Here is a 14806-nt window from a genome sequence, read left to right as displayed (position 1 = left end):
AAATTTGCTGATAGAATAAGTTATAGGCTTAAAAAAAGTCATGGGGTTGAATGAAGACCCTTCAAAGCAATGCCCCCAACAAAACCACAGCCAAATGACTGAAACAAGTAAAAATAAAAAACAAAATATATATATATATATATATATATATATATATATATATATAGAGAGAGAGAGAGAGAGAGAGAGAGAGAGAGAGAGAGAAGAGAGAGAGAGAAAGAGAGAGAGAGAAAGAGAGAGAGATGAGCATAAAGTGGTAATAAGAACAAAAGAATGATACCAGAAAAAACAAAAGTTATGTAACAAACTTCATTAGCTTACAGTTATTTCTGCTATAAGATATTGTTAACTGTTAGTTGAGTCCCTTTTTGTTCCTTTTACCACTCTGTACTCTCTCTCTCTCTCTCTCTCTCTCTCTCTCTCTCTCTCTCTCTCTCTCTCTCTCTCTCTCTCTCTTTCTGTATGTATGCATATATGTGTGTGTGTATATACATTGTGTTTTGGACCATATGTATATTGAGTTCTATACCAGGTTATTAGTCTTGCTATACCGAAGCAAGATATCAAAATATATATATGTATATATATACATACATAACACACACACATTTATATATATATGCACATACTTACACATACCACACATGTTCACACACAACTGTCCCTCAGTTTGCACAGTTTTGCTTTTTTACTTTGGGCTTTTTCTTCTTTTTGTTTACGTACATCAGCTAAATACCATGCATTTCCATTTTGGTTTTCCATTTTCCTTTCATTTTACTTCCATTTTAATTGACTGAGAGTGAGCTAGACTATGTGCTAGAGTAGCACCTGTCAGTTATTTTCTTATATTTTGTTAAATATTTTCAAGATTGAATAATAGTTTCTGATAGAAAAAAAAAAATGGAAATTACAATATTAAATTCACTTCAAAGTGGAAAAGGTTTGGTAAAAACTGCAAAACAATTACTGGAACCACTAAAGGAATCAAAGGAAATATGAGTGCTAATATAGGATCTCACAATAAGATCAAAACACACATCGTACATAAATGCATGCTGGAAGACTATTTTGCCTACATTAGTTATGAATGGTTTAAGCCAATGATATCAACTACATTACTTATTCCAGGCTTGTACTCATTTAATCGATTTCTTTTTGTCAAGTCATTTGTTAGGGGACACAGTGACACAACGTGAACAGCAAAATGCTTCTTACACTGATGTCAGCAGGAACATGAATACATGCATACACACACATGTGTGTGTACATGTATGTATTATGTGTGTGTGTGTATAAATTTGTATATATATGTATGTATACATATATATTATGTACATATGTATGTATATGTATGTATGTATGTATGTATGTATGTATGGATGGATGGATGGATGTAGGTATGTATGGATGGATGGATGTAAGTATGTATTACAATCATATATTTTTATCACTTGTCAATAAATAATTGTTCAAATTTTGCTGTTATTTTAATGGATAAGATCAATAGAAATTGTAACTCCCTTCTTTTACACATTTTCACTAAATACAATGACTTGCAGAACCTTAACTAGCAGGTATGCCAAAGGACAATTATGCATGTGTGTGTATACATACATATATATGTATATATACATATATATATGTACACACATATATATGTGTATATATATATATATATATATATATATATATGTGTGTGTGTGTGTGTGTGTGCATATATGGATACAGGGCATCTATCAAAGACAATATTCCTCCACTGTTCACTACTTTACCTCGTCTGGCCTAACGGTCCTCCACGATTGTTTTCGTTTGGTTTGTTGTATGTCTCCACTGTTCTGTATTTATTACCAACTTTGACCCTCTGCAAATCCCAAATTATTATTTTGGTTCGTGAGAGTAACTGCCTTTCAAAGCCTCATATTGTCGTTAATTGCTTAAAATGAGGAGTAGGTGGACAGCCGACGACTGATGAAGGGTCGTTCTTTACGTTACTTGTCTTGTTTTCCATTTGTTTCTCTCGTTGTTCGCATACCCAAGTTTATCTTCGTATTTCATGTTATTTACGTTTTGTGACATCCTGTACCCATATATGCATATATATATATATATATATATATATATATATATATATATATGTGTGTATATATATATATATACATATATATATATATTATTAATAAATTTCAGGGTAGCAAAAAAATTTAGAAATTCTTTTTGCTACCTGTGATCTAGCGAGAAGAAAAAAACTAGTCAATAGACTATATACACTGTATGTATTTATACATATATATGTATGTATGTATGTACATATATGTACATACACATATGTATGTATATATGCATATGTATATACACTCTTTATTTATATTATTATATGATTGAATGCCATGCATCCTTTTCCAAATAAGTTTATATATATAAACATATATATAATACTCGAGTCAATAAGATCAAAGACTAAAAGTGAACTAAAAATTAACCATTATTTCAGGTATTATATCACTTATAATTCATGCTATATATGGATAGAAAGAGAAATTTTGACTCTTTTAATTGATATATTTTTAAACACTAGAATTTTAAAACAACCTAATGCAATTATTGACAGTATCAATGAAGCATGAAAATGAAAATCACATTATTTAAAACATTAAAATTCATTATTTTTTTCATAAAGATGAGAAGTGTTCATTAAAGATCAAGAATAGTAAAATCATGACACTAGTTCTCAGTCAGGTATTTGATATTTCTCATAACAGGACCACATCCAGAAAGCATTGCATCTATGTTTGATGATCACATAATCTGGAATTTCTTACCATTTTTTAACTACACGTATAATCATACAATTCACTCAGCTTACCAGATTTATTTTACTAAATATTCGTGCTGATCTATTTCCATATTGGATTAAAATTCAAGGATTGTGCAGGCCATTGCATCACTCAGATTTTCTTGCTTTTGATGACTACCTTCATCATTCCTTTAGTATGCTGAAAAGTCCATAACTGATCCAAATTCTTGTGACTTACAGAAGATTAGCAAACCCAAACCAGGATATTGCTCCTATCATTCTTAAGTTTATGGTGAAAAGTAAACACAAAATCATCTCTGTACTCTTGTTTTAAAGTGAAATGGCACCACTTACATTTTAAGGAAAAAAAAACAACCATACCATTGTCATCAGATATCTGTCAGAGCCAAACAAATTTAATTGCTACTCATTCCACAAGATTTTTGACAAACTATCTAGTCCTTATGCTCCTGAGAAAATTGAATGCATGCATGTTGATTTTTCTGAGACTTGTACTATTTTTTCCATGCAACACAGCCTACAAACCTAGACTACTTTAGCTGACATGCTAGGTTGTGGCAGCCATATGCTTGTGATTGCCAAATATCATTCAAAATATGAACAGTGAATGAATTGGTCCATATCAGGTGCAGATTGCATCAAATAACCAGCCAGAGGAGGCGTCCTCCTGAGGTTAAAAATAGCAGTAGCGTCAGTTCCTATGGAACAGCCATGTTTAAGTGGCAATAAACGTTACTTCTCAGTATAGTTATTGCATTCATCTCTTATAAAGATTTTCTTAACTAGCTAATTTGCTTGAATTGGTCCATCCTTTCAGTAATTTTCTCACTGTCCTGATCAAGGATAGTTAGAATAGATACCAATTTCATTGACAATACTCTCAGCATGATGAGCTGTAGTTACAAAGCATCTAGCTTCAGCAGCAATGGCTAAGAATCCATTTCAGCTTATACTGTTAGACAATTCTCAATCGTACTTCTGATAATAAATTTTTCATCTACCCTTCACAACAGATCTTAGGGTCCATATCAAATAGTTATTAACAGTTTCCTTTGCTTACAGACAATATAATATCAAATATTAATGTTAAAATACATTTTTTTTAATGTTCTTGAATTAAGCCACCCCATTATTGTTCCACTTTTCTTCAACACGCCCCTGGGTCTTTCCACTGTCCCCAAAGTGGCAGTACCACCCACTTTGGGAACCACTGATTTAAAAGAACAAAAATTCTCTTTTCATAGTTTCAATTGTAAATAAATTAATGGCAATAATTGACACTTAATCATTAATATACTCTGTGTGCACGTGTGTGTGTGTGTGTGTGCATTCTTGTTAGAATCTAAGGATTCTATCTACAAGGAAACAGGATATTCAAATTGACAAGTAAATTCAAGCAAATCACAATTTGGGAGAGAAACTGACAGGAAGCCAAACCATTATTAGATAGAAGAAAGAATAACTACACCAATTGGATAGAAAGAAACCAAGATGGGAAATAACATCTAGATATAATAACTATTTCATTCAAACTGAAATTAGTAACTATCTACTTTCACCGAATGCTTTGAGGATATTTTTGTATTTTTTTCCCAGAGTTTTGTCACATTTTATTTTATCATTTGACATGTGGAATCTTGCAAGTATTGAAAGCTAATAGAAGATTAAAGAAAAAGTATACTACACAAGCCTTCAGCACCCAAATGTTATCTATACATTTGCAACAGGCCAAAAAGTATCTGGTGTATGTCATTTGACATTTCTTATTTGGTGACTTTAATGTAACTTTAGTTCTACAATTATATAATACTATCTTTTCTAAGACAACCATAAATAAAAATGCCTTAAACAACTGTACTGCTTGATCAGAATGCAAAACCAGGAAAAGAAACCTGTTTACTTAAGAAGTAGTTGGTTATGTGACAACTAGATTAACAACAACAATAATAATTTGCTGTGCCAAAAGCAAAGCTAACTTATAAGAAAGAATGTAGTCAGATTAATTAATCCTAGTATTTTATAGAAAATAACCAATCTAGAAGTGATGAAAGCAATAAATACCAGTGTGGTTTATTTCAAATCAGAAAGTAGAGATAACAACTACCAACTCTCCTCAGTCAATAAGAATAACTGTGATGATATTTTGGGGGTTTTGTTTTTTTTTACACTCAGATATCTTTTTTTTTATTACATACCTTTTAGCATCTTTAGATGCAAAATCTTATTGTCCCTTTACGTTTCTGGTTGAGACTTAGATGTTGCTTGTATAAATTAAAGAAAAGGCAAAACGTAATAATAATAATAATAATAATAATGATAATAATAATAATAATAATAATAATAATAATGATTTCAAATTTTTGCCATGAGGGCAGCTTGTGGTAGGGAATTAAGTTGATTACATCAACCCCAGTGCATAACTGGTTCTTATTTAACGATTCTGCCAGCTCGCAGCCTTTTAATAATAATAATAGTAATAATGATGATGATGATGATTTCAAATTTTGAAACAAGGCCAGCAATTTCAGTGGAGGGGTAAGTCGATTACATCAGCCCCCAGTACTCAACTGGTACCTATTTTATCAACCCCAAAAGGATGAAAGGCAAAGTTGACCACTAAGCAATTTTCCCAGCATGCTAATGATTCTGCCAGCTTGCTGTCTTAATAATAACAATGATGATGATGATGATAGACAATATGAAGAATGCATATATATATACGTATGTCTATATATATGTGTATGTATGTGTATATATATATATATATATATATATATATATATATATATATATATATATATATATACACACATACACACACATACACATGTATATGCATATATATATATATATATATATATATATATATATATATATAAATCAATTCCTCTGCTCCCATTTCTGATTACTTAGAATTCTGTTCCAAATTCTATTCCGCTGTTTCCCCTGTGCCATATTTTTATTCATTTTCAGAAATTCATGCCTTTCCTTGTTGACCACTTTAAATATTTTGTTATTACTTTTGCAGGTATACAATACACTTCGCAAGCACAAACACAAACTCCATGTGGACGAATTACGAGAGATCATGGCTAAGCCACATTTCCAGGTAAGTCACATTTATTTTATATGTTTTGTAGCTGAAACTTTCAAAGTGATGTAAAATTCTAAATAATCAAATGGAATTTATCGCACTCTTTATTAAATAATTATATTTTCCTCAGCCCAATAATTCCAGTGACATTCCTTATCATACTGTAAACTATTAGAAAGGTGAAAGAGACTCAACTCCCATTTGATAAACCTATAAATTTACTAAAATTTCATTTGAAATATAGTCTAACAGTTTTACATAAACTATAGTTGTCTGAGTTAGTTATTATAACTCAGGGCATAACTTTTATTGTCATTGTTCTTATTTTTCCTTTGGTGATAAAAACAAACAAAAATGTAGCATTTTTGTTAAGTTTACTTCAACCATCATAAAATAGTGCTAAGACAGTGTTAAAACTGTTTACTTCTTCAAAGTGCACAAAGGCTAAGTGACTTCAGAAGATGTGGAAAGTGATATTTTTAGACTACTCCCTTTTGACTGAGTAAATGAAGCAATTTTGTTTTCGTGTATCTTGTTTATATATATATTATCTGTGTGTGTGTGTCTGTGTGTGTGCGTGTGTATAAAAATCACATGGCTCAGTGGTTAGAGCATTGGGCTTACAATCATGTGGTAGTGAGTTTGATTCCCAGACTAGGCTGTGTGTTGTGTTCTTGAGCAAGACACTTTATTTCATGTTTCTCTAGTTCACTTAGATGTAGAAATGAGTTGCAATGTCACTGGTACCAAGCTATATCAGTCTTTGCCTTTCCCTTGGATAACATTGGTGGTATGGAGAGGGGAGGCCGGTTTGCATGGGAAACTGCTGGTCTTCCATAAACAACCTTGCCTGGACTTGTGCCTTGAGGAGTAACATTCTAGGTGCAATCTCATGGTCATTCACAACCAAAGGGGGTCTTTACACTTTTATACACATACATGTATATATGTTACATTAGTAGAATCAGTAGAACTTTGGACAAGATGCTTTGAAGTATTTAGTTAGAACTTAAATCACCAGATCTGTCTTTACTTTTCACATTTCATGGCTAATGGTTAAGGTGTTACGTCATGGTAATTCATGTATTAAGTTCCTTGAATGGGTAGTGTATTTTGTCCTTAAGCAAAGCACTGTATTTCACATTGCTTCAACCCACTTACTGAAACCTGGGTACCAATAGCAGCTGTAGATTAACTCTGCAATGGACTAGTGGCCCATTCATGAAGACAGGAGAATATAGTACTCTCATTTACTTAAATGCCACAGAAACCAGTATAAGTTTCTGCCTAACAAAGTTGTATGCTCATAACTAAATTTGCTGCATCATCTAATTTGATTATTTGCTATTCTCATACATTATCTTGATGTATCATGGTATGTCTCAAATTAAAGTTTTAGTGTTGTGTGTTAAATTTGCTTACCTAAGAGAAAAGGAGCTGCTTTTTTTCTCTCTTTCTGACACTAGAAACATTATTATCTTCTCCATGGCATGGTATCCAGACTCACAAATTTCACTATACAGTTTTTGATTATGCAAACCATTTCCAGATTCCTCACACTCCAACCTATTATATATTTCCACAGCAAAAAAATTAAGCCAGTTACAGCTGTGGTTTGCATCTAGTTAGGTACAATTGCTTACGCAATTGTTAATGTATATTGGTCTTTTTTCTTTTACTTAACTGATAACTTGTTGTTTGATGGTGATAGGGAAGGTATATGCTTATAAAAGGATTTACATCAGCAGTAAGCTGAATTTTTCCAAAAATTCATATCCAAATTTGTGAATGTATAAATGTTATTAAACTCTTTACAAACACAGATAAGATGTAAAAAAACTATGCTTATGTCAGTAGTCATCTGTTTGTGCATGAGTGCGTTTATTTTCAGAACCAAGAAGACTGGAAGCATTATATATAAGTGTTGTTGAGAGTTTATGAAAAAGATAGACAAATATATTTTAATTAAATACTGTCAAAGTTCTTTGTTTTTTTTCCTCTAAACAAATAAAACAATAAACAGCAATTCATTTATCAAATAACATACAAAACATAGATGTTGTTGAAAGCAAGCAAAGGCCACACTAGTTTATTTATGTGTACATTTTCTAGAAAATTAAAATGATTTGGAATTAGCACTACCAATATTTGAGAAATATCATACCAATTCTTCCCCATATATATATATATCATCATCATCATCATCATCATCATCATCATCATCATCATCATCATTTTAATGTCTACTTTTTCAATGCTTGCATGAATCAGCCAAAATTCACTGAAGCATATTTTCTTACCTCTCATCAGTTCTCACTTGCTTCTTTCCTTCTAATTAATTTTGCTATAACTGTTTCTGTTACCTTCATAATCTGGTTTACTCTCTCTAACATGTCACTTTTGCTTTAGTAGCAGTTGATGACAATGTTGCTTTGCCAATCATTGGCTGTGACACCTTTCTGTACTACCACTCTACCAGATATTTCAAACATTGCAGCTGTGACTCTTAACGGACCAGGTCCCTTCCTTACCTTCATAGCCTTAATCGCTCTATCTACCTCACTGCTGTTGTGGCTGATCCCTCTGTTAAGTCTACTGGAAATAGACTCTTTCTTTCATGTATTCTCCTAACTTAACAGTTTCTCATAATAGCACTTCTATGCCTCTTTCTCTTCATTGTCTGTAAGAGCAAAAATGCCATCATCTTACAACTTCCCCAAGCAACATCTTCATTTTTCTCTTACACACAGCTTAGCAATCCAAGATGTCCCATGCTTCTGCTCTTTACATCTTAGAACATTGACAAACTTCCTACTCTGGCCATCTCTTTTTGCTGGATATACCTGATATCTCACTTCTCTTTTTGAAGCTGTTATGGTTACACCCACTGAGCTAGTCCACCACCATGTTGCACTTTGTTCAGCGGAAACCATGCCCCAACCACAGGTTAGGTCTAATTCCCTCAGTAGGTTATCCTATACAAATTCCCCGTTGCCCTCTACATAGTTATTGCTATCTCCTTTTCTGTTATGTCATATGCATCAGTTAATTGTCTTTAAACCTGTTGCTAGTTGTTTGCTCTTTCAATTTCCATTTCCTCCTCTAGATTGTCTTATGTGTTTGTTTCTACCTGGCAATTACTCAGAAATCACTGACCATTATTTTATCTCGGGTAGTATATTCTCTTCACTAGGGATAGAGTTTGTTTGTCTCTTTTTCTAGTGAGAATGTAATCTATCTATCTTTCGTGTTCACCCAAACACAATCAGTAGGTGATAAGTTGGTTAGCCAGTTTCTTGAAGCTGGTGTTGTAGATGGTTAGATCATTTGAATCTCAGTACTTCAGGAGAATTTATCCTTCCTTCTTTCATATACCATAGTTGTAGGCATCCGTAAATGCCAGTAAAGCCCTCATAATGTTTCCATTATGTCTATTAAAGTCAACTACAAACATAAAGTCGCTATTAGTCATTAGGGAGAAGGTCTGTCAAAGAGTCTCATAAAAGTTGTCTTTCTCTTTATCTGCCAGACATAACAGAGATAAATATAGCTGTTGCGTTCTTGACAACTAGTTATATTATTTCATTACTCCCTATCAGCTTCAGTTACTTATCTATCTATGTCTTTGTTAATAACATGCCTGTTCCATTTACTCCATCACTGGTATCTATCACTGTTCCTTGTCAGTGAGTTGTCTGGCAGAGGCTCCTTTCCATTTTGCATCTTACATGCAAAACATCTCCTTACCTATGTTCCAGCTTCTGGGCAAACTTATTGGCCCAACTTTTCATTGTACTGATATTAATGGAAGCTGTTCTAACATCGATAACCTGACAGATAGAGGGAGGTGTATTCTGAAGATGGATCCCCTAGTTTCTGACTGTCTTCTACACATCACATAAAATAAAAGAGTTCATACAATTGCTTGGAAGCACTCATGCATTGATAGATGCTATTTTTAGTTAATCTGCTGTTGCTCTTCACTTCCCAATAAATTCATAATGAACCAATTATCATTGTATTTGGGGATGGTCATATTTTGCCAATTAACGACGACATGCATTTGGTTTTCACTTGGGCTTTATTATTAGTATTTATTATTAGTAATAATAATTAATAATAGAGCTGAAGTGAAAACCAAGTAAATAGTGTGTGTGGTTAATTGGCAAAAATATGGCCATCCTCAAATGTAACGATATTTGTTTCAATGCACAATTTCACATCAGGAATCTTGCAAAACAAATGCAAGAACCAATTATCATTATTATTTTAGAAAGATTATTCAAAATTTGAAACACTTTTTATATCTTTGTGTTAGAAACAATTATTAGTAGTATTAGTATTGTTATTATTAAACATCACAGTCCTATTTGCCTGTGCAGTAAATTCATCTCATGTGAGGTGATGTCAGCATCAGCATCAGAACATTAACATAAACATGTGTATAGGGGCCTATATTGAGCAAACCCTAATAGGGGACGGAGGTACAATTGTAATGGACACGAGAAGGGTGGTCAAGACTTCTAAAGGTGATTTTCACTCTATGATGACATAGTGGCTGGAGCTTCTAAGAGGTTAGGGGAGCAAAATGCATAGATCATCTCTGTAAACATGGTGAAATGGGGGGGGGGGCATCAGGGACTGAGAAGAATATGCATTTTATATTTCCATCCTACAGTGGCTTCTTTTAAATAAGATTTCTTTTATATTAAAAGTATAAATTTACAGGAGAGGTTAGTGAGAGAGAAGTTTATGTGCAAAACAGATGTATATGTATGTGTGTGTGTGTATATATATATATATATATATATATATGTATATATTCACACACACATAATTATATATGTATACATATACACACATACACATACTCACACACATGCATGCGCATATACATATGTATATTTCATTGTGTCTGAATGAGTTATACTGTCTTTAATATCTAACACATCAGTTCAAATTCTGCTCATTATTTTGGGGAAGACACACAAAATAAAATATAATAAATGAGTGGAAATTGAACCAGTGAGTGTGTTAGATATCAAGGCAGTATGACTTTCCCCATACACAACAAAATTTATTTCAACACATGAATTCATATAAAGAATCTTGCAAACCAGACTTGTGCGTGTGTGTGTGTGTGTGTGTGTGTTTACATACATGTGTGTGTATGTATTCATGTATGTATGTGAGTATGTGTTATGCAATTATATTGTTACTGGTAAATATCTATATAAGCATGGATGCATATCTATTCAATGATGTAGCAAGAGATTGTGAAAAATTAATATAAACACCACTTGTGTTAGCTGGTTTGTCAGACATTTATTAATTTAGTTAAATAACGTCTCTCCTATGCTATTTAGTATTACATGTAAGAATATTTGTAGTGTACTGTTGATTGAAAATGTTTAATATATATATATAAGTTTGGCATAATTAATACCTCATATTACATGGTCTGATAAACAGAAATCTACTAAAACCTTTTTAATATATTTGGTTATATTGATTCAAATTATATAAATTAAAGCAAAATAACTTTAAAAAAATATATTTATATATATTCATTACATATATGTGGATGTAAAATATGTATGTGTGTTTATTTTTGTGTGTATGTATATAGATAGATAGATAGATAGATATTTTCATCCAAGTGTTCATGTATGTATGCATATAGTGGTTGTGTGGTAAGAAGCTTGCTTCCCAACCACAAGGTTCTGGGTTCAGTCCTACTGCATGGCACCTTGGGCAAGTGTCTTCTGCTATAGCCCCAGGTCGACAAAAGCCTTGTGAGTGAAACTGAAAGAAGACCATGGTATATATATGTGTGTGTGTGTGTGTGTGTGTGTGTGTGTGTGTGTATTTATGTAAAACTTACTTGGAAATGGATGCGTGGTGTTCGATCATATGATAATATAAATAATATATATATATGCGTATGTACATACTTACATATATATGCGTATGTACATACTTACATATATATGTATATACACAAGCATATATGGGTACAGGACGTGAAAAAATGTAAACAACATGAAAAACAAGAACATGAAATACGAAAACACAGAAAACAAACTTTTTTCGCGAACAACAAAAGAAACAAATAGAAAAACAAGACAGGCAACATAAAGGACAATCCCTTCATCAGTTGTCCACTGTTTTATCTACTCCACATTTCCTTGACAACTGGTGTTGGTGTGCTTAGTTCCTCATAACTTAGCGGTTCAGCAAAAGAAACCAATCAAATAAGTACCAGTCTTATACATAAGTACTGGGGTCAATACATCCAACTAAAAAAAGTATTTCAAAGTGGTACCCAAGCATGCCTGCAATCTGCTGACTGAAACAGGTAAAAGATAAAAGACCGAAGATGAAAGATGTATGAATGTATATATATATATAAACATACTTGAGAAAGGAATTTGGCTTTTTCTAAATCAATTCTAAAATCAAATCATAATCAGCTAAATTTAAGTAGTTTTTGTGTTTCATATACATATAAGTGCAGGTATGGCTATTTGGTTAAGAAGCTGGTTTTTCACTCACATGATTTTGAGTTCACTCCTATTATGTAGTACTTTGGGTGACTGCCTTCCCTTATAGATTTAGGCTAAATCTTTGTGAGTGAGCTTGTTACATAGAAACTAAGTTAAATCCATTTTGTGTGTGTGTATGTTGCGGGTGTATGTGTTTGTATTTTCTCATCTTGGAAATCATGTCAATATCATACAAGTAATTTAAGGTGACAAGTTGGCAGAATCGTTAGCACAGCAGGCAAAATGCTTAGCAGTATTTTGTCCATCTTTACGTTCTTTAAAGTAGTGTTGTAGTGTTATCACACTGCCTTCCATGAAAGATGTCTAATCAAGAAAAAATATTACCTTGCTTGGAGACAAGTGACATTCGATGGCAGTAAGGACTGTAGAAAATCCACCTCAATGAATTCTGTCTGGATACTATTCCTAATACCAACCAATTTACAGAGTGTAATGGGAGCACCAGCCCATGTGAGATCAACTTGCAACATGCGAGAATACGGAGGTAAAGTAGCACCCTATAACTGAAGTAGGAAACAAGAGAAAGGGAGTGTGGGGGGAGAAAGGGGCAATGAGGGAGAGGAAATTAAATAAGTAGAATAAATCTGTAGTTATGAGAGGGTAACAGAGTAGACATCATTGAAGGAAGGACTATAGTGTTAGGGGTCTGTCAATTCTTTTTTTCTTTAATTAGATTATTATACTACAAAGTTTTCATCTAAATATATGCACTTCAAAGTAGATGACAGGCAGTGTTAGAAATGAAATATACAGTTTGTAAAGTAATATAGTTGGTGGATATAATTTCTTAAATTCCATATATTTTATTAATCTCTATACCTTCCCTATCAGGATAGTCAGTTTATGTAAATCAAATTATCTTTGGTTTTTTTCCAATAAACTCACATAACCTGAAAGGTGTTGTATTGAAATACATGCATGTTGATCAATCTGAATGAATTAAGCAGTTCTATTTTGAATATCAGTGATTTATCTAAGCTGTGCCAGCTATCCAGCTATCCTAATGCCATAAAATTATCAATGAGAAAAAATGTGTATGAGATGAGATGGTGTCTATATATGAGTATATACACATTTGTACATATCTGTGTGAGTGTGTGTGTATATGTATATCACATTACTTATATATATATATATATATATATATATATATATATATATATATATATATATGCATTTTATACATACATAAATATATGTTTGTAACCTATCAATATCACATGCTTTTGTTGTTTAAACACCAGAAGTTGTGGTTTAAATAACACATATACATTAAGTAGACAGTATTGATAAGGTTTACATTATAGACCTATTCCTAGTGCATAATTTGAATTACTGTGTGTGTGTGTGTGTGTGTGTGTATTTGTATAAATATAGCCCACTCTGTGTCTGTGTATACATACATATATATCATGTGAAGACGATAGTATTTGTTAAACTCATTCTATATTATTTTCAATCAATCAATTGATTGATTGAGTAAAGGGAACCCTCAATGCACCTACAACGTATATCAGAAACAGTTGTAAGTCTAACATGCGCAAATAAAGAAATATGTAAAGTCCATTATGCATGCCTTTTCTTGTATGTCACTTTGTGAACAATACCATAATAGCTGGTGAATGCAACCATGGATTTACAAGGTCAACTAGTAATGAAATTCAACCCTGGATCTTGTCTGCAGTTCTACACCAATCTGAAAACTTTTTGTTAGCCTGGTGTGTTTGTATTAACTGAGAGCTTGAGAAGTATTTTGCTTAGATTGATAATCTCTTATTAATAACTCTTAACAACAGGCATTGGCTGCGTGTTAAAAAGTTTGTTTCCCAACCACATGGCTCTGGGTTCAGTTCTACTGCATGGCAATTTGGACAAGTGTCTTCTACTATAGTCTCAGAGCGACAAAGCTTTGTGAGCGGATTTCGTAGACAGAAACGAAAGGCGGCAAGTTGGCAGAAACTTGGCAGACATGCATCTCATACTCGACTTTTCAGTGATAATGGACTGAACTAAACCGTAACTAATCTGTACATCCTCTGATAACTCACGGATAGTGATTTGGCAATTTCCCCTCACAGCTGCATGCACGTCTCAATATCAACATTTTTTCAGCCATGTTGGAAATGTCTGAATCACTCGTACACTTGTGTGTGGCTCATACACTACTCTTCTGCAAATTTGCATAGGCCTCTGAGCAGGTATCACTGTGAGAACTTTCTCTGTCATGGTCAATGTGACGATCACACACTACACACCTTCCTTCTAAGCACTACTGTAAACAGCGGAAGTGAGCTAGAATGTTAAAACTCAGTGTGCATGCACAGCTGAGTT

The 14806-nt window shown here is 32.9% G+C and overlaps 1 protein-coding gene across 50 annotated transcripts in view; it reads left to right on the top strand.

Annotated features, from left to right (window-relative positions):
* The window catches only part of LOC106869047 (MAGUK p55 subfamily member 7), an 850742-nt gene that overhangs the window by 568562 nt on the left and 267374 nt on the right, over positions 1-14806 (top strand). For all 50 annotated transcript variants that reach the window (XM_089358333.1, XM_089358318.1, XM_089358312.1 and 47 more), the window contains one exon: positions 5844-5924. In XM_089358333.1, coding sequence (XP_089214459.1) covers positions 5844-5924 — 81 coding nt within the window. The remainder of the gene's footprint in view (positions 1-5843; positions 5925-14806) is intronic.

This window comes from Octopus bimaculoides, chromosome 10, assembly GCF_046866305.1.
Source record: "Octopus bimaculoides isolate indiv1 chromosome 10, ASM4686630v1, whole genome shotgun sequence".
Classification (NCBI taxonomy): Eukaryota; Metazoa; Mollusca; class Cephalopoda; order Octopoda; family Octopodidae; genus Octopus; species Octopus bimaculoides.
This window is presented reverse-complemented; position numbering and strand designations above follow the sequence as displayed.